This window comes from Cervus elaphus, chromosome 10 (assembly GCF_910594005.1).
Source record: "Cervus elaphus chromosome 10, mCerEla1.1, whole genome shotgun sequence".
Classification (NCBI taxonomy): domain Eukaryota; kingdom Metazoa; phylum Chordata; class Mammalia; order Artiodactyla; family Cervidae; genus Cervus; species Cervus elaphus.
Window position 1 is genome coordinate 53968288 of NC_057824.1, and position 20003 is coordinate 53988290.

The 20003-nt window shown below is 52.4% G+C and overlaps 1 protein-coding gene across 4 annotated transcripts in view; it reads left to right on the forward strand.

The window, feature by feature from the left end:
• CARD11 (caspase recruitment domain family member 11) overlaps positions 1-20003 on the forward strand; it is a 103231-nt gene that overhangs the window by 68222 nt on the left and 15006 nt on the right. For 3 of the 4 annotated variants that reach the window (XM_043915394.1, XM_043915395.1, XM_043915396.1), the window contains exons 3-13: positions 4443-4655; positions 6834-6971; positions 8055-8380; positions 11161-11340; positions 12221-12373; positions 12942-13067; positions 13646-13843; positions 15835-16011; positions 17112-17163; positions 18288-18370; positions 19495-19595. In XM_043915394.1, the coding sequence (XP_043771329.1) occupies positions 4443-4655; positions 6834-6971; positions 8055-8380; positions 11161-11340; positions 12221-12373; positions 12942-13067; positions 13646-13843; positions 15835-16011; positions 17112-17163; positions 18288-18370; positions 19495-19595 (1747 nt within the window). The remainder of the gene's footprint in view (positions 1-4442; positions 4656-6833; positions 6972-8054; positions 8381-11160; positions 11341-12220; positions 12374-12941; positions 13068-13645; positions 13844-15834; positions 16012-17111; positions 17164-18287; positions 18371-19494; positions 19596-20003) is intronic. The other variant, XM_043915397.1, reaches the window with a different exon arrangement.

The following is a 20003-nucleotide window of genomic DNA, read 5'->3' on the forward strand; positions in this document are numbered from 1 at the left end:
GTGCCCGCCCCTATCTCGGTGACTGCTCTCGCTGCAGGGCCCGGCCTCTGGGCTGTGGTCCTCAGTAGTTGTGGACCTCAGGCTTGGTTGTCCCTCGGCACACGGGATCTTCCCAGACCAGGGATCAAACCTAGGTCCCCTGCGTTGGCAGGCAGATTCTTAACCACTGGACCACCAAGGAAGTCCCCAGATCCATTTTAAATTATACCACATGTATGTATGTATGAATATATGCCTGTCTTTACTTTTTAAAAAAACAATGTCTTGGAATCTTTTTATGTTACCACATATTTTCAAAATGTTATTCCATAATGAGAAAGGATCATTGAATATCTACTGAAGAATGTCTGGATTGCTTACATTTTTTCCAACTACAAATAATGTTAAATGTCCAAGTAAAAAATTGGGGGGAAATTAAATATCCATTATAGAGAAATGAAGAAATAAATTATGGTGTATTCTGGCAGTGGAATAATATATACAGCAGTTAAGAATGAATAAATCAATAGAAATTAAGGGATTGTCAGATTAGATTAAAACAATAAGATCTCTTATATATCATCTACAGGAGAAAAACCTTACAGCCAAAGGTATTGGGCTGGCCAAAAGGTTCGTTTGGGTTTTCCCATTTTACTTCGAGGCAAATGGAAATGCAACATGTCGAAACTTAACTGGTGTCACTAAAGCAGAGGGAAATGTATAGCTATACATGTTAATTTTTTTTTAAAGATCTCAAATCAATAACCTGACCTTCCACTTTGTGAAGCTAGAAAAAGAAAAGCAAAGTGAACCTGAAGCGAACAGAAGGAAGGAAGTAACACATATTAGGACAAAAATAAATGAGTTAGAGAACGGAAAGGCAATAGAGAAAATCAGTGAAACCAAAAGTTGTTCTTTGAAGTATCAACAAACCCTGAGCTAGACTGACCAAGAAAAAAAGAGAGAGATGATCCAAATTACTAGAATCAGGAATAAGAGAAGGGACACTGCTACTAACCTTATTAAAGAAATAAGAGGCAAAATAAAAATATGAACATTGCTTCCAAAAAATTGGGTTACTTACATGAAATGGACAGATTCCTAGAAAGACACAAGCTATTGAAACTGACTCAAGAAAAACAGGAAATATGAGCAAACCTACAACAAGTAAAGAATTAGTAATCAAAAACCTACCCACCAAGCAAAGCCTCTACCAAACAAAGACAAAAGTGTGCCTGTTCTTCATTAACTTTCCCAAGAAGTGCAAGAGGAAGGAACACTTCCCAGTTTACTCTGTGAGGTAAAAATTCTCCTGATGTCAAAACCAGCCCGACATCTTGAGGAAAGAAAAGTACCAACTAATACCTCTCATGACGATGGATGCCAGGAGGCTCAAAAACATACTAGCAAACCAGATCCAACAAATCTGTAACTAACTGGGATTTACAGCAAGAATTCAAGGTTTGTTCAATGCCCGAAAATCAGTTAATGTAATATATTAATAGAATCGAAACTAAATACTATATGGTAATCTCAGTGGAGGCAGAGAAAGCATTTGACAAAATCAGACATCCCTTTTGTGACAAAAATACTCAGGGAGTTTCCTCAACCTGATAAAGGGTGTCCGAAACACACACACACTCAGCCAGGTGACATTGTGCTTAATGGTGAGAGACTCGATGCTTTTCCCCCGTGGTCAAGAACAAGACAACGATGTCCATTCTCGCCACTTCCGTGTAACACTGTGTTAGAAGTTCTCGCCTGGGAAATTGGAGAGGGGGAAGAAAAGAAAAGGAAAGGCATCCATATTGAAAAGACAGAAGTAAGATGAATAGCCCACGTTTATAGTGCCATCAAAAAGAATAAAATACTTAGGAATAAATTTAGCATAAGAAGTGTACACTGGAAACTACAATGCATTGCTGAAAGAAATTAGAGATCTGAATTAGAAGAAACACATTCCATATTCTGTTTGCGACCCCAAGGACTGTAGCCCACCAGGCTCCTCTGTCCATGGTATTCTCCAGGCAAGAATACTGGAGTGAGTCGCCATCCCCTTCTCTAGGGAATCTTCTTGACCTGGGATTGAACTGGCGTCCCTTACCTCTCTAGCATTAGCAGGTGGATTCTTTACCACTAGCACCAGCTGGGAAGCCATATTCTTGAAGCATAACATGTAATTGTTAGATAGTATTGCTGTTCAAATTCATCTACATATTCAGTGGATCCACTGTCAAAATCCCAGCTATTTTTTTTTTTTGCAAGTATTGGCAAGCTGATCCCTAAAATTCACATGGAATTGCCAAGGGCCCTGAATAGACGAAACAGTCTGAAATGGGAAGAACAAGGTTGGAAGACTCCCACTTCCCAATTTTAAAACTTAGCTATCCACTTACAGTAATGAAGAGAGTGGGGTACTGGCCTAAGGACAGACATACAGATCAACGGAATATCATTGACAGTCCAGAAATAAACACTTAAACTTTTACGGTCACTTGATTTTTGACAAAGGTGCTAAGACCATTCAATGGGGAAAGAAGAATCTTTTCAACAAATTGTGCTGAGACAACCGAGTGTGTGTGTGTGTGCGCGCGCACATGTGCGTTCGTACACAAGCCCATTCAGTCACTCAGTCATGTCCGAATCTTTTCCACCCTTTGGATCGTAGCCCGCCAGGCTCCTCTGTCCGTGGGATTTTTCAGCCAAGAATACTAGAGTGGGCTGCCATTTCCTCCTCCAGGGGATCTTCCCGACCCAGGTATTAAACCGATGTCTCCTGTGTCTCCTGCATTGGCAGACAGATTCTTCACCTACTGAGCCATCAAGGAAGCCCCAGGACAACTGAATATCCACATGTAAAAAACAGTTGGACCCTTATCTCACACCATACACAAAAATTAACTTAAAAATGCATCATAAGCCTAAATGTGAGAGTTAAAAGTATAAAACTGTTAGAAAAATAAATAGAAGCAAATGTTTATAACCTTGAATTAAGTAAGCCATGGTTTCTTAGATACACAGCAAAACCAGAAGTGAAAAAAGAAATTGGACTACATCAAAATTAAAAGCTTTTATGCTACAAATAATACCTTTAAGAAAATGAAAAGATAATTGACAGGATAGGAGAAAATATCTGCAGATCATATCTGACTTGTATCCAGAACACATTAAAAATTCCATAATAAAAACAATGCAGTTTAAAAATGGGCAAAGGATTTGAACAGACATTTCTCAATGCAGAAGTGACTGATATGCACACAAGATGTTCAACGTCGTTAGTCTTTAGAGAAATCAAATCAAAGCCACAATGAAATACCACTTCCCGCCTGTTCAGACGGCTATAGTGAGAAAAAAAAAGATGGACAATAACAAGTGTTGACAAGAATGTGTACATTCTTGTACATTGCTAGCAGGAATATAATATGGTGCAGCCACTTTGAGAAACAGTTTAGCAGTTCCTCAAAATGTTAAAATAGAGTTACCATATGGCTCATCAATTCTACTTCTGCCTATCTGTCCAAGGGAAATAAAAACGCATCTACAAAGACTTGAACATGAATCTTCACAGTAGCACAATTCATAATAACCAGACAATACTCATAACCGAATACTCATCAATGGATGGATAAACAAGGTGCGATATATCCAAATAATGAAAAAGTATTCCTCAATAAAAAGCGGTGCTGAAACATGCTACATACAGCATGGACGAACCTTGAAAAGGAGCAGTCAGAAAAGACCATATATCGTGTGATCCCATCTAAGTGAAGTGGCCAGAAGCAGCAAGTCTGCAGAGCCAGTCCAGCAGTGATTGCCTGAGGCTGGGGAGGGGCGGTGTTGGAGGGAAGTGGGGAGTGACTGCTACCCTTGGTAGGAAGTTTCTTTGGGGGTGATGAATATTTTCTAAAATGAATTGTGTTCTGGGAATATACTAAAAAGCATTGAATTGTACACTTTTAAAAGGTGAATTATATGGTACATGAATTATATCTCAACAAAGCTGTTTTTAAAAATGAATGAATTAGGTCTGTACGTCTCAACCTAGGTAAATCTCAATAAATGCAAAAAGAAAAAAAAGCAAGTTGAAAAAGGAAACGGGAAAGCATATAGTATGACACCGTTTATGTGAAACTGTAAAACAAAAAGTATAGCATATATTGTTTTCCAAAAGATAAATTCTTAGTAAGATATAAAAACTTGGATGGAAAGGATATATGCCAGCCTCAAAGTTTTCCCTCTCTATAATTTTTATTTTATGACTTATTCATCCATTGTTTATGTTTAGCACATAAAGAATTATATTGTCTGTATTCACGTGCCTTCCTTTCTTAAATAAGAGGTAAACTACTGTATATACTTTTCTCTACCTTCTTTAACAGTAGATCCTGGAGATCTCTCCAGAGCTGACAGAGCTCGGCCCACGAGGCTCTCTGATTAACCGTGTTGGGGTTTATGTCTGGAAGGAGGAGCGCCCGAGATGGACGACTACATGGAGACGCTGAAGGATGAGGAGGACGCCCTGTGGGAGAACGTGGAGTGCAACCGGCACATGCTGAGTCGCTACATCAACCCCGCCAAGCTCACCCCCTACCTGCGCCAGTGCAAGGTCATCGACGAGCAAGACGAAGATGAGGTGCTCAACGCCCCCATGCTGCCTTCCAAGATCAACCGGGCAGGTAACCTCAGCGGCTTCTCTCCAGCGAGCGGCGGCAACGTGAAGCTTCCCTCACTCAGGGGCTTCTTAACTGGAGTCCACACACCTCTGGCCACCCCTGGTCCCCCACCCAGCTGTCCGTGTGCAGAGAGGATCTGTGAACTTGGATAGGGGTGTGGAGACGGTGCCTCTTTATTTTACTAACCTACACTAACACTTAGCACTCCCTCCAGTGATGAACATAGATGAGCAACAGACCACAGTGATTAGCAATACTTGTGACCTTGTCAACAGTAAGCATTCCAGATATCTTATCACATTACTGCTATTAGAGATATTCCAAAATACCATTTATAGTCATCTCTCCCTTGAAATTATTGCAGTTATTAGACTTGCCGAGATTGGGTTATTTAATGCATTAATAAAGAAGCACGTTTATTACAGAGCTGCAAATTTAATATTTGTTACTGTATCTTCTTATAATTGATTCCCTTTGTAACCCAATGTATTTTAATCAGTTTAAAAATAGTATTTTGATAAAGAGTCCGTAGGCTTTTCCAGACTGCCTAGGGGTCCATGACACTTTATCACATTTATCACACTTTATTTGCATTAAAGGCAAAATAAGTGTGCTTTGTGAACATTGTTCTGGTTTTATATACATATGTGTGTATATACATGCATATGTTTGTAACAAAATATGTCTTTGTGTATAAGCATGTGGTCACAATGTAAAATACATTTCTTTCTGTGCTTCCCAGCTTAAGAGGCTTGAGACTAACCTGCCCACAGTATGACCGGTGATGAGCAGCTCGTACGCTGTGACTCTTTTGCTTACATGACAGACATCACTAATCACAGTGCGCTTTCCTGCTGAGCTTGGATGTAACTTTAGAACCCCTCTCAATACAGTGCTCCAGGTAGCTCTGACAAAGAGTCAATTGACACAAGATGAAGTTTATTTATTAAGTCTATCCTAGGGGAAGCATAGAGTTTTAGGACCTCAAAGGAAGAAATAACTGAAAATAAAAATGTTTAAGGAAGGGTCAAGAAATGGAAACAGTAAGTGGAACCAGTAGGATAAACAGTTTTCCTTGAAAACTGCCAAGGAAATTACAGATGTTTCCAGACTATGTGATAATCCCTTTGGAAGGGATTATCAAGGGGTCAAGAAATGGAAACTGTAAGTGGAACCAGTAGGATAAACAGTTTTCCTTGAAAACTGCCAAGGAAATTACAGATGTTTCCAGACTATGTGATATGTTCCCATTGAAGAACATGGAGCTGCCCTGCTTTCCTGCTTTCGGACTTTTCCTGGGTCCCCATCCAAATACTAGTTTCCGGGTCTGAATCCCAGAGAGCCATAGATTACTCTGTAATTGCTGCTGCACGTCCATCCTCCTTCTACCATAGATGAGCTGTTGCCTGTGTGGTTAATTTTAGCCCCAGGCAATTGGGAAGTTCTTTAAAACCATTGGTTTCCTATGCCTGCAATCCTGTTTATTCTGGTTCTACCAACTTCTTGTAGAAAAGAAAGCATTAGTTGCTCAGTCATGTCCAACTCTTTGTGACCCCATGGACTGTAGCCCACCAGGCTCCATGGAATTCTCCAGGCAAGAATCTTGGAGTGGGTTGCCATTCCCTTTTCCAGGGGATCTTCCCCACCCAGGGATTCAACCTGGGTATCCTGCGTTGCAGGCGGATTCTTTACTGTCTGAACCACCAGGGGGGTCAAAATTAGCTGCTTTGCATACTGTACATGCCTGCTTGCGTGCTAAGTTGCTTCAGTCATGTGTGACTCTTTGCGACCCCATGGACCATAGCCCGCCAGGCTACTCTGTCTATGGGATTCTCCAGGCAAGAACACTGGAGTGGGTTGCCATTTCCTCCTCCAGGGGATCTTCCCAACCCAGGTTTCAAACTTGCGTCTCTTATGTCTCCTGCATTTGGCAGGTGGATTCTTTACCATTGGTGCCTGGAAAGCTCTGGAGAAAGGAAGCTAACACTGAACCCCTGCTGAGGGCCTGGCACTTTGATTTACATTATCTGGACTATAAGATATAACTCGGAGTGACAGGAGGTGGGGACCGTCTTCCTAAGAGTGTACTGATGAATACGAGCCAGTGTAAGACTGGGTCTGGAGACTTGCATCCAGTCAGACGTGTACTCTTCCTTCTGAGTGATCTGACCTTTCCTCTAGGTCGACTGTTGGACATTCTACATACCAAGGGGCAAAGGGGCTATGTGGTTTTCTTGGAGAGCTTGGAATTTTACTACCCAGAATTATACAAACTGGTTACTGGGAAGGAACCTACTCGGAGGTTCTCCACCATTGTGGGTAAGTGGCTTTGCCATCAGCATTCTACCTGTGGTAGGAGAGGTGTTTGTGTACGTGTGTGTGTGTGTCCAGCGGTGGGACAGATGTCAGGTTATGAAGCTGTGATATCAGGATGGTGCCCTGGTGGCACATGTGAACTGTCAACCACTTATTTCTGCCTGATGATGAAAGGTGGGTGACAGCGGGACAAACTGAATCAACAGCCCAGAGAAGTGGGTGTTCCCGGAGCTTCCCCCCAGGAGTGTTGGTGGGTGGAGCAGAAACTAACACTCCCCCCTGGATCTTGTCCTTACCTTGCCTGCTTTCTTGCCAGCATCACATGAACCAGAGCCCATGGTCATCTTGTTTTAATTCTCCTTCCTAAATATTCTTGAGTCAGTCTTTTCTCTATATACACCACCACCCTAGTCAAGACCCTTACGAACCTTATCAACCCTTTATATCCATTCCTTTGCTGCTCCAGTGATGTCTCTACTCCTCACGTTACCCTCCCCCACTTAAACCCATTCTGTGACTTTCCAGTGTTTCCATTTAAAGACCCAGGTGCAGCCCACAAGGACCCTGCACAGTCCAGGCCTTGACGATACTCCCAGTCTCACCTTTCTGCCTTTGTCTCTAAGCTCCAGCCACTTGGGTCTTCCTTCAGTTTCTGAAATGTACCAGGTCCCTCCTCCCTTCCCTTAAGACCTTGGCCATGTTGCCCAGCCTTCCTAGAATGTGTTTTCTCTCCTCAAGACTTCAGCTCATCCATCAAGTGCCTTCTCTAATGCTTCCAGTCCACTGGATCTGGTCCCCCGTTACACACTCTCATGGGCCCCTATACTTTGTGAAACCCTGTCAGTCTGTAGTTACATTCGTGTGTGATCATTTGCTTTTTTTAAAATGTCTATCTCTCTTACCAGACATAAGCTCTCCCGGGACCAAGGCTGTCTGGCTCACCCTGAATCCCCAGTGCCCAGTGGGTGGTGAGCACTCAGTAGAAGGTTGGGGAGTGAACGAGTGAACGAATGTCCGCAGCCCCATGTCTGGAACCCCTCTTGCCCTCCCCAGTCCTCAGGCCTGACTGATGCCCCCTCTCCACAGTGGAGGAGGGCCACGAGGGCCTCACGCACTTCCTGATGAACGAGGTCATCAAGCTGCAGCAGCAGATGAAGGCCAAGGACCTGCAGCGGTGCGAGCTGCTGGCCAAGTCCCGGCAGCTGGAGGACGAGAAGAAGCAGCTGACGCTGACGCGGGTGGAGCTGCTGACCTTCCAGGAGCGCTACTACAAGATGAAGGAGGAGCGGGACAGCTACAACGACGAGCTGGTCAAGGTGAAGGACGACAACTACAACTTGGCCATGCGCTACGCCCAGCTCAGCGAGGAGAAGAACATGGCGGTCATGCGGAGCCGGGACCTCCAGCTCGAGGTGAGGGGCGAGCGGCGGGACCCCCGGGGCCCCCACTGAACAAAGGTGAAGCCCCGGGGCAGAGACCACCAGGCTGCCTGGCCAGGTGAGGGAGCGCGAAGGTCACTGTGCGCATGCGTGTGCCCACCCAGTGAGGCTTAGCGTGGACAGTTTAGCCCCGCCCCCCGGCAGCCGCACGTATGTCTGCACATGCGCACACGGACCTGCTGACCTGGACTTCCTGCTCAGGAGCCTCGTGGAGCCCCTGTGCGCATGCGCAGGCATCCACATGAGGGGACACACACACCTCGATCCGATGGGGCTTCCCTCTTGCTCCGGAACCCGGACCCACCAGGTGCATGTACCAGACACGTGCCCACGTGCCCTGAATCACACGGGGCGGGGAAGACAGAGGACCTAGGGATCTGCCCACCCTGATGGCCCTCAGGAAAATCATCACGGAGATGGGCTCAGCCCGTGTCCCCTGGAGTTGTGAGGTCCTTGAGGCAAGGACGCTCCTCTTCACAGCTGTATCTCTCTGCACAGCTCAGCGTGACACAGTGGAATATCAGTGAAAAACCCAGTAGCCAAGTGATGGACGTCGTTAATAAGTTTACCTCCAAAAGGGAGATGGAGAAGGGAATTGGCTTAACTCATTCATTCCTTTTATTTATTGTGCACTGCCTTGCACCAGGCTCTTTCCCAGGAATACATAACTCACGACCAAAGCCCTGCTGTCAGGGAGCTCAACATTGTAATCAGAAAACAAATACATCAATACCTGGTAGTAATCAGTGCTATTAAAAAGAAGGAGAAAAGAATTGGGGATAGTGAGTGAGGGATCCTGTTTTAAATAGGATGGTCAGGAAGGGTTCCTGAGAAGGGGACACAGGAGCAGAGATCTGAGGAAAGGGAGGGAGCCAGTCATGGAAGTCTCAGGAGGAAGAGCAGAGAGTGAGTGCAAAGACCCCAGGTAGGGGCATGCTTGGTATTTTTGAGAAACACCAGGAGAGCCGGCAAGGCTGGAGACAGATGAGCAAGCAGCTTGAAGAGATGGCCAGGGTCCAGATCATGGGGGCTTGGTAAGAACTTTAGAATTTATTCCAGGAGTGATGGAAACCACTGAAGGATTGAGAGCTGGGACTGACAACTGATTTATATCTAGAAGGATCACTCTGTCTGCTGGGCGGAAAATAGACTTTTGGAATATTTATTAAGCACCTGCCATGTGTAAGGCATGGTGCTAAGCACTGTGGGGGACATAGGGATAAATAACCTGATTTCTGCCCAGGTCACTTACAATTTAGTTGAAGCTGACAGATCAGTAAACAGTCCACTGGAATTCAGGTGAACTGAGTCAGTGGCATAGCAAGCAAAGAGCATGAGCATTTAAGTCCTTTGGATTTGAGTGCAAGACCTGCTTCTGGCTTTACCACTTGATTAGTTCTTCGCCTGGTTTCCTCATTTGTAAATGGCAAATACATGAAAATGAAAATAAAACCTACACCCTAGGATTGCTCAGTACTAAAATATAAGTCTTTGGCAAAATGGCTGACCCAGTAGTACCTACTTTATGTCTACTTGAATGGACCTAGAACAGGGGCACTTGGATTCATCTTCCAAGATGGTGAGGATTTTTTTTTTTTATTTTTTGCGTGACCAGAAGAAAAGGTTTCCATGCTGTTTTTATCTAGGATTTGAGGGTGTTGTAGAGATTTAAAACTCTCTCTCTCTCAGGACTGTTTTATGTTTTCCTGACTATAGAGTAATAGCAAGAAAGCATATCAGAACTTAAAAGAACTTTTCTCTTTGGTTGAAAGAATATCTGGCCAGCTGAGTCCTAGGCAATTTCTCAGGCCACAGGGGTGCAGCTGAGGTCCCCTCCTGGCTAAAGCCACTGCCCTCTACCTGCCAGATTTCAAAAGCCTAGAATTGAAAAAAAGGACACTCACCCCTTGATGGTCTCTTCCTTGCAGAACCTTAAAACAATCTTCTTATTTTAGATGTTTTGCCAAGGCTGATCAGTTTGGGGAAGCAAACACACTTAGTCACAGGAGTTTAAGAAGTCTTCTCCTATCCCCAGTTCCTGACACTGACTTCTTGAGGGTGAAGCTCAGCACACCGCCAGTTGTCAAAGTCCCAAGAATAGTAACTGCCTCCTCCAGGAAGGCACTTTTTCTTACACTAAATCTGGTCAGGTCCTTTAGGCCAGAGATCCTGCCAACCTATAGTCCAATGAGTCTCAAGCTGTGCTTTTAGCAGTGGTGCCATTTCTTCAGATAAAATCTTGGGTAAAACCCATGAGGCCAAGTCACGTGCAAGCACAGCTGCACTGGGGCATAAAGTCAAGACAGAGCCCGAATTCCCCTCCCCCCATCCCTGCCCCCTTCCAAAACACTAGGGGTCTTCAGGAATCTTGTGAGGATCAGAGTTCGAAACCCATCAGAAAAGACCTTTAGAGCGGGAAGTGCACCTCGGGGAAACACCAGCTTGGGAACCTCTCATCCTAACCTGTAACCTGTTCCACCCCCATGAAGATTGCCCGAGGAGGTTTTCTGAGGACCATAACTGCCCGAGCACTGTTCTAAACCAACAGACCAGGACCTCTTCCTCAACAAGGAGGGGAGTGGTTTGTTTCGCTGAAGGAGTATCTTTGAGCCCTTTGGTGTCACCAGCTGGAGGAGGAGAGGGGGACAGAACACGGATCTTGCTGGAAGTCCAGCAGGATGTGGGAGGCCCTGCCTGTTCTGAATGTTTCCCTACAACTTGGTTCTCCCCTCGGCCCCCTGGCGGTGTTTCAGATTGACCAGCTAAAGCATCGGTTGAACAAGATGGAGGAGGAATGCAAGCTGGAGAGGAACCAGTCGCTGAAACTGAAGAACGACATAGAAAACCGACCCAAGAAGGAGCAGGTCCTGGAGCTGGAGCGGGAGAACGAGATGCTGAAGACCAAGATCCAGGAGCTGCAGTCCATCATCCAGGTGAGGGCGGGGGCAGCATGCCCGCCGGGGTGTCCCTTGCTGACCACAGGGCTGCAGAGAATTCATGGCATCCTCCTTGGCCGCCTTAGTTCCTTCTCTGTCGACAGGGGTGTCTGCACCGCCCACTTCTCAGACATTATGTGAGGTCACACTTGTGACGTTGTTCCCTTGATTGAATCATTTCACGAAAATCAGTGTTCTGGGCACTGTGAGGAAAGTACTTCGGGGAAAAACTTCTTGCCTTAAAGATTCCAAGAAACTCAGCTCTCAGCTGTGAGGGATTTGTTAAAGCTTCGAGGGCCTCCCCTTCTTTGTCATCACAGAGTCATCTGTGGGTACAGAGGAAAAACAGCCCCAGATACATGTGCAGGGGAGGAAGGAAGGCACCCGCCCCCTCCACCAGAAAGAGTGATGCCCCCCAGGATCATTGCCACCTGGTGTGGAAGGCCCTAGTTCAGAGCAGAGACTGGGGCCCAGTTTAATCGGAGCAGATTAGTTCATGTTTCAGGGGAGGCATCTGCAAGGCAGATCAGCCCCATCTTTGTCTTCACCTGTGAAATGTTCGGAAAAACTGCACAACTGCCTCTCTGGGCTCTGATAAGAGCTGGGGCAGAACAATAGGCATCGGGATGTTTCTGAGCAGAAGTGGGTTTTATGCTTCTTTCCAGGTGATAAAATTCATAAGTAATAAGCCGCTTAAGGACCCCAAGAGACAGCGGCTCTTGCCTCTGCTTCCCCTGGCACAAAGCCTCCTGCTCGCTGCGTGTCTGTTGCTGGCGCTTCTGTCTGCCGCCTTCCCGGGCCTCCTTGCTCCCTGCCCCGCACCCCCCAGCCCCGTTAAACGTTCCCCCCACACACACACCGCCCCCCACCCGCGCAGGCCGGGAAGCGCAGCCTGCCAGACTCAGACAAGGCCATCCTGGACATCCTGGAGCATGACCGCAAGGAGGCCCTGGAGGACCGGCAGGAGCTCGTCAACAAGATCTACAACCTGCAGGAGGAGGTCCGCCAGGCGGAGGAGCTGAGGGACAAGGTGGGCCCTCAGAGGGCGGGGGCTGCAGCTCTGGGTGGGAGCCCCGGACCCCCATGTGTGTCTGTGGGACCTCTGGGCCCCGCACTGTCTTCCGGGACCAGGTCTGCGCCCCGGTGTGATTCCCTGCGTGTCAGCTCCTTGCAGTTACTTGTGAATGGTTCTAAGTGTCCACGTGGCACTGGCCTTGGCCCCGGCTGACCGCTGCAGCCTCAGGAGGGCACGCTCGTGTCCACCCTGTCCCCCACCCCACCCCAGGCTGAAGGCATCAAGAGGGCACACTCGGCGTCCACCCTGTCCCCCACCCCACCCCAGACTGAAGGCCTCAGGAGGACACATTTGGCGTCCTCCCTGTCCCCCACTCCTCCTGCACATAGTAGGTCTGCATCAGATCTGAGCTGGTGGGCTGGCCTTTTACCGCGGTCCCTTCTCGTCAGAGCGCTGACTCTCAGAGGGTCAGGCGCCGCGGGGAGGGGTGGGCCGGCCCTGGGAAGCCGCAGCTGGGAGCCGGCTGCCGGCCCTGGTTTGTCAATGGCCTGACGCGCGTCTTGGCCTCTCCCTGTGCCTGCAGTACCTGGAGGAGAAGGAGGACCTGGAGCTGAAGTGCTCCACGCTGGGGAAGGACTGCGAGATGTACAAGCACCGCATGAACACTGTCATGCTGCAGCTCGAGGAGGTGGAGCGGGAGCGGGACCAGGTACCGACCGGCCGGCCCGGGCTCCAAGCCTTGGGGGCTGGCGGGATGTTGTCGGGGTAGTGTCATCAGCTCTGCAGGCACCACTCAGGAGCCCGTCTTTCCTGCTTCCCTTCCAAAAACGAATCCCATCCCAGCTGTGTCCCTGGTGTTTAAATAGCAGAGCGGGGGCCTGAGCGGGACTCCAGTATCCTGTGCTTCAGAGTCAGACGGCCAGGTCCAGGCCCTGTCACCCTTCAGACGTGTGGCCGCCACGCTTTCCCTGCCTGGAAGCCTCAGTGCTCCCATCTGTGAAGCGGGAATACAGTAACAGCTCCACCTCGTAGGGTAGCGGGTGGGCTCTGTCTCAGACCTCTTAGCCTGGCAGGGGGCACACAGCCGGGGTGGACTCACGGGGGCTGTAACACGTGCAGAGGACGGTAGCCGTGGAAACGCCTAAGTGTCAGATTCAGGAAAAGGGCCGCAGCCGCTGTGGCTGACACATGGGCTGGGGAGTGGGGGTCCTGCGTCTGATTTGGGGGTGGGGGTCGGACGGGGGGCGGCAAAGAACCCAGCGGCCTTGTCCTCCGCCTCCCGGGCAGGCCTTCCACTCCCGGGACGAAGCGCAGACCCAGTACTCCCAGTGCCTGATCGAAAAGGACAAGTACCGGAAGCAGATCCGAGAGCTGGAGGAGAAGAACGACGAGATGCGCATCGAGATGGTGCGGCGGGAGGCCTGCATCGTCAACCTGGAGAGCAAGCTGCGGCGCCTCTCCAAGGACAGCGGCACCCTCGAGCAGGTGGGCGGGGGCCCCCGCAGAGGACAGCCATCCTGACCACGCCCGGAGCGCCCGCCCGAGCCCGGGAAACCTTGGGTGTCTGTTGTGATGAACAGACCGGACCGCTCATTTTTTTCTTAGCTTTTTATTTTGTATTGGCGTTTAGCCAGTTAACAATGCTGTTTCAGATAAACAGCGAAGGGACTCCGCCATACATATCCATGTGTCCACTGTCCCCCCAGACTCCCCTCCCATCCCACTGCCACATCACGTTGAGCAGAGTTCCACATGCACGTAGGAGGGCAGAACTGCTACCTGCTGCTCATGTGGAAGCTGGAAGAGGCAGGACAGACGCCTGGCCTGGCCACCTGCCGGCTGGCCGGGGGATCTCGGGCAAGTCACTTCCAAGTTAGAACTGCAGCTCCCTCTCAGTAATGTCCCACTGGGTTTCCTTAAACCCATGTGGGCGGGCACTGGGTTTAAGGTGCCCGGCTCCCATCAGTAACTTGGGCCCATAAAGAAAGCATCACTCATCTCAATGGGAAGCTCAGGTGCCTGTCACAGCAGGGCCCCAGGCGCTCAGAAGCGAGTGATGCCCGTGCAAGCAGGTGATGCCGTCTCTCGTGGCTGTGGGTTCTGCAGGTCCTGAGCCAAGCGCCTTCTGTGGCGAATCTCCTTTAGCCCGCAGGACCGTCCTGCCAGGACGGTGAGTTCACTGTCTCCCTTCGCCAAGGGTAGAATTGGACACAAGCAGCTAACTTGCCCAAGGACATCACTAGCCAGTGACTCGGGGAACCAGGATAAGACCCTCCACCCCTCACCCTTTGCCCAGAGGACTCAGGTCTGATGCTGGAGGCAGATTCAGGAACATGACTTTTCAGCACAAATGCTGTAAATGATGAGTTGAAGGGGTGCTGTGAGTGCCCAGGGGAGGAGGCCCCCATTCTGTCAGAGTTCCAGGAATGACTCCCCACAGGAGGGGGGCGTGCCTTGGATCCTCCACTGGGGATGTTGTCCCTGGACTTCACTGACCAAGTTCTGTCCCCCTTCTGGGGTTGGCGGAAGCGTCACTTCCTTGGCCAGGCAATCGGCGGCCCCCATCGTGGAAACCAGGAGCCTCCGGGTTAGGCTCTCCCCTTTGAGCATTTCTCACAGTTTATGATCACGGAGAAGCCCCGTGTAGGCCCCTCTGTGTCCAGCATGTAGCACGGTGCCAGGCACGGCTGGACCCTTTGGGAAACATTTATGAACCAACACTGTGAGGTCGCCGGGCTAGATGAGGGAAGATGGGGCAGTGTTCCAGGCCACAGGGACCCAGCGAGCAGAGGCCTGGGGGTGTGACACCCACGGCCTGCGGTGGGCAGTTCTGTCGTCCTTGAGTGGCCGGTGGGGCCAGGCGGGAGGTGGGCAGGAGCAGGGAGCAGCCGGGAGCAGGGTGGGCCTGTCCGCTGAGGAGCTTGGTTGGGAGTGTTTCCTGGACCGTGAAGGATCTGGGGCCAGGAGGAAAGGCCAGGAGCTTTGGGTTTGGAGGCAGCATGGCTTTGGAGGATCAACCTCAAGGTACTTAATACTCTGCACCTCAGCCTCAGATCATGGATGTGAACCCCTTAGGACAGCAGGCCTTTTATTGGGGTGCAGTCACTCATCGGTAATTTTTATGTTTGTAGCTTAGGCACAGGAGTAGAAAATTGGGGATCTGGTGGTGGCCAAGGGCCAAGGGGCCGTGACCAGCTGGGAGGCGATCCCTTCACTGCTATAAAGCATACCAGGGCCTGGCGGGTGGGAGATGAGGCGGGCAGGGCTTGAGAGGAGGAGCGAGGAACTAGGATGATAGAGCTTGGCCTCGAGGTGGACCCAGGGTTCAGGAAGGAGGGGCAGCCCCCTCCCCTCCGCCCGGAGCTCCAAGCGTGGTGCCCGGGGGAGGTGAGTGGTGGTACTGTGGGCAGAGCCGTTTCCCGGTGCGCTGGGCGCTCTGGGCGCTCATGACGGGCGCGGCCTCTCCTTGTCTCCAGAGTCTGCCCAGGAACCTGCCGGTGACCATCATCTCTCAGAACTTCGGGGACACCAGCCCCAGGACCAACGGTCAGGAGGCCGACGACTCCTCCACCTCGGAGGACTCGCCAGAGGACAACCGCTACTTCCTGCCCCACCACCCGCCCAAGCGCAGGATGAACCTGAAGGGCATCCAGGTGCCGCACACAGCGGGGCGAGACGGGCCATCGCGGGGCGGGGCAGGGCGGGTCTCTGCAGGCGGGCGGGTCTCAGACCCCCGACGCACCTAGACCTGTGAACCAAAGTCGTGCCGGCCTGTGCTTTCTGCTTGTTTTTTTCACCGATTCTCTCCTCCTGTGATTGTGGTGGAAGTTAAGAGAGAGAAGGGAGAGAGTGAGATGAGCATGATCTCCACATTCACTTGTTTGTTCAACAAATGGGTACTGAGTGCCTATCGCATGTTTATTGATGTGACTGGCTTGTGATGGTGGCAGAGCGCTCATCCTGCCTGCCTTGCTGGATGTCGAGCGCAGCCCGTCAGCTGAGGGATGAATGAATGTGAGTGAACAAGTGAGTGAGTGAATGAGTGAGCGAGCAAGCAAGTGAGTGAGTGAGTGAGCGAGTGAGTGAGAGAGCAAGTGAGTGAGCAAGTGAGCAAGTGAGTGAGTGAGCGAGTGGATGAGTGAGTGAGTAAGCGAGTGAGTGAGCGAGCGAGTGAGCAAGTGAGTGAGCGAGTGAGTGAGTGAGCGAGTGAGTGAGTGAGTGAATGAATGAGAGAGTGAGTGAATGACTGAGTGAGCGAGCAAGTGGGTGAGGAAGCAAGTGAATAAGCGAGTGAGCGACTGAGTGAGCGCGTGAGCGCATCTCCACGAGGCCCGCCTGGGCTCCGCCCACACCGGCTCACACCCAGGGAGCGGCGGCTCGAGCAGCTCCTCCGAGGCCGGGCTGGCACCCCGGGCACCTGCTGCTGAGGGTGGCCTGCTGACTGCCCGAAAGCCTCGCCCTTCTGCCCCGCCTCACAGCGTCGCCCCGACCGTCCGCTCTCCGCTGAGGGACGGTCCGAGCCGTGTGGCCCCGCCTCCCGCGAGGGGAGCCTGTCTGAACCGGCAGCTGTCTGCTCGGGGCCGGGGAGCCACGGCCGTGAGCTCGGGTGTCCTGCGCCTTCCGTGGTCCTGGTGGCCACGTGACGAGGGTGACGTGGCCTGGCCGCGATTTATTTCTCTGCTTAGCGTGGGTGACGCATCGGGCCTGGTTTGATTTGTGTCCTCTGCCTTTCCCTCCGCTCCATCTCTTTCAGCTGCAGAGAGCCAAGTCCCCCATCAGCCTGAAGCGAACATCAGACTTTCAAGGTTAGCGAGACGCCCGGATCCCTGATCTGTCTGTCACGCTGATGCTCGGTCCATCTGTTTCCCCATCGTGGGCATCAGTCCCGAGAGGTTAACTCAGGAGAGTCTCTGGGTCCCCGGGGCCCGGGGTAGCAGGGTGTCCAGATGGTCATTACTGTTCGCTGTCGTTGGAGGGGGCTGGAGCCCCGACCACAGAAACGTCACGTCTGAGGCCCCCTTCCCTGGGTCTGCCTGGAGCCCCTGAACGTGGCACTTGGCGCTCCCAGAGGACTGCTCCTGTCCACACAGTCCCAGGCGTGGGAGGCCCCCAGCTCTCCCGTAAGCCCCCGGTTCTCTGCAACACACCATCCTCAGACCCCGCTCAGATGCCCTCGGCGTGACCCTGGAGGGTCGCCCAGCGAGGGTCTGCCCCGGGTGAGCTGGGTACCCACTGCTACCGGGTGTCTGGGGTCTGCGTAGACTCTTCCAGAGCCCAAGGCCTGGGGTGGGGCCGTCCGTGAGGAGGTAGAATGCCGCTCTGACGGCTGCGAGAGCCGTTGGAGCAGTCAGAGGAGGACCCGTCGAGAAGGGGGCGTGTAGACAGACGGGCCGGGAAGGGGGAGAGGGAGGTCGCTGGACGCCTCCCCAACCCCGGGACAGAGCCAGAGGCGGACGCCCGGCCGTGCAGCCAGCACAGTGTGTGGGGCTGCAAGCCCCCCGCCTCCTGGGGGCAGAGCTGACAGCGCCAGGAGCCCAAGGGCCTGCAGAGGCTCATGGCCTGACCCGGGTTTCACGGACTTCATCCCCCTGAGGAGAGACTCAGATCGGGTCTGTTCCAGTGTCAGGGCATCCGGGCAGGCAAGTTCCTGCCCCAGTTCCCGCTGCTCCACGCCGAGCACCCACAGGGACGCCCACCTCTGTCCCCAGGACAAAGGGCATCATCCTTCCTCAACGAGGCCACCCCGAACCTGGCTGCCGGCTCCTCCTCCAGGGGGAGGGGTGAGGAGCCCACCTCCCCCCCCCCCCCCGGGAGGACGTGCTCCCCAGACGGGACGGCCCCCTGGGCGCAGAGCTCTCACCGCCTCTCCTTGTCCTTCCTCCCCCACCCCCCCTTCCCCCCTTCCCCCTGCCTGGCTCACTGAGGACAGGGAGGGGACAGGAAGAGGACCTCCTGGACGCCAGCCCCAGCTCCTCCCGGTCCCTGCCCGTCACCAACTCCTTCTCCAAGATGGTGAGCGAGGGCCCCACCCACCGCAGACCTCCTTCCGGCCCAGAACGTGCCCCAAGCCCCCCCAACCCCTGCCACCCTGGCCCCCCACCTGGCCTCACCCGCTCCGTGGGCCCAGCCCCACCTCCTTGCCTCTCCTGGGCTGAGGCCCAGACCTCCTTGTGTTTATTTAAAGACATTTCCCGGCCTCACGATGTATTTACAGCTTCCTGCGGCCTCCTTTCCCAATGTAACACTTGGTAGGAGGAGAGACGGGCCTCCACGGTTGCACAGGCAGCTGAAGCCCCCACCACCGCTCCTCAGCCCCTGGCGACTCCGGCAACCGGAGCGGGGTGGCCGGTGGGGGCTGCGGCAGCTGGAGCCGCCCATGGCAGAGCAGGGGCAGCCGGGCGCCCCTCATGCCTCCTTCCAGCCCGCCGGGGAGAGGCAGGCAGGGTCCCCACAGAACGGCAGTGTCACCCCCCCGCACCCCGCCCCAGGGCCAGGCAGCAGAAGGCCTGCCATTAGAAATTATAACCCCGAGGGGAAGCCCTGGGAAGCTTGTCAGCTCAGCTTCCAAGATCAGGCCCTGGGGGAGGCAGAGATTTGATAACGAATGACTCCTGTCTGAGTGCAGCTCTGGGAGGTGAAATCCAAGGCTCTTATTTCAGGCAGGCCCTATGCCGGGAGCCGGCGGGCCTCGTCCACGGGGTCACCCTGCAGCAGCAGCCTCACTGTCTGCAAGGGCATCCGTGGCCCCCCCTCCGCCCCACCGGGCCCAGAGGTCTCCTCTCGTCCCACGCAGGTGCCCATGGCCGGGCAGCCCTGGGGGCAGAGCTGAGCCTGTGCTGGGCACATGCAGGGCACCCCCCTCGGATTCCCACCGCCTCCCCTGTCCCGCTCCCCCGGCGAGCAGATGGACGCGCAGATGGGCGCCGAGCCCCATGGCTCTGCCCGCCCCAGGCTGAGCACAAGCCTTCTTCAGCCAAGGTCGCCGCTGAGACCCGGCTTGCCGGCCCACACTGTATGCGTGGCCTCTTGAGTTAGATTTAGTCCCCGTGTATATAATATTTATGCCCGCTGAGGCACAGCCTATGAATACCCAGCTCATCCGTAACGCATCTGCGTGTGTGTCTGTGTGTTTGAAGCAGCCCCATCGGAGCCGTTCCAGCATCATGTCAATCACAGCCGAGCCCCCGGGAAACGACTCCATCGTCAGACGGTACAAGGAAGACGCGCCTCATCGGAGGTGGGTGACGGGTGGACGGAGCAGGTGGGGCCTTTTCGCAGTGCTGGCTGACTCAGCGGGCCTCCGGGGAAGCTGGAAACCCAGGCGGGAGGTTGCCTGTTTTACAGATGAGCAGCCTGAGGCCCCAGGAAGGGAGATGGCTTCCCCAGGGTCACCCTTGTAGCCAGCAAATGATGAGACCTACGCCGCTTTGCCTCCTGCTACCCAGAAAGCAGGTGTCCCCATCCTGTGGTTCCAGAGCATGGCTTTTTCTGCCCAGAGAGGGAGAGACCCTGGGGATGCCCCTCCATTCCCCCTCCCTCCCCTCCTTCCTGACCGTCAGTGTCCCCAGGGTGGAAGCCACAGTAGGGATAGCGCTTGGGCATCCAGACGTGCCTCGTCAGCTGGGTGTTTAATGTCTTACGTTCC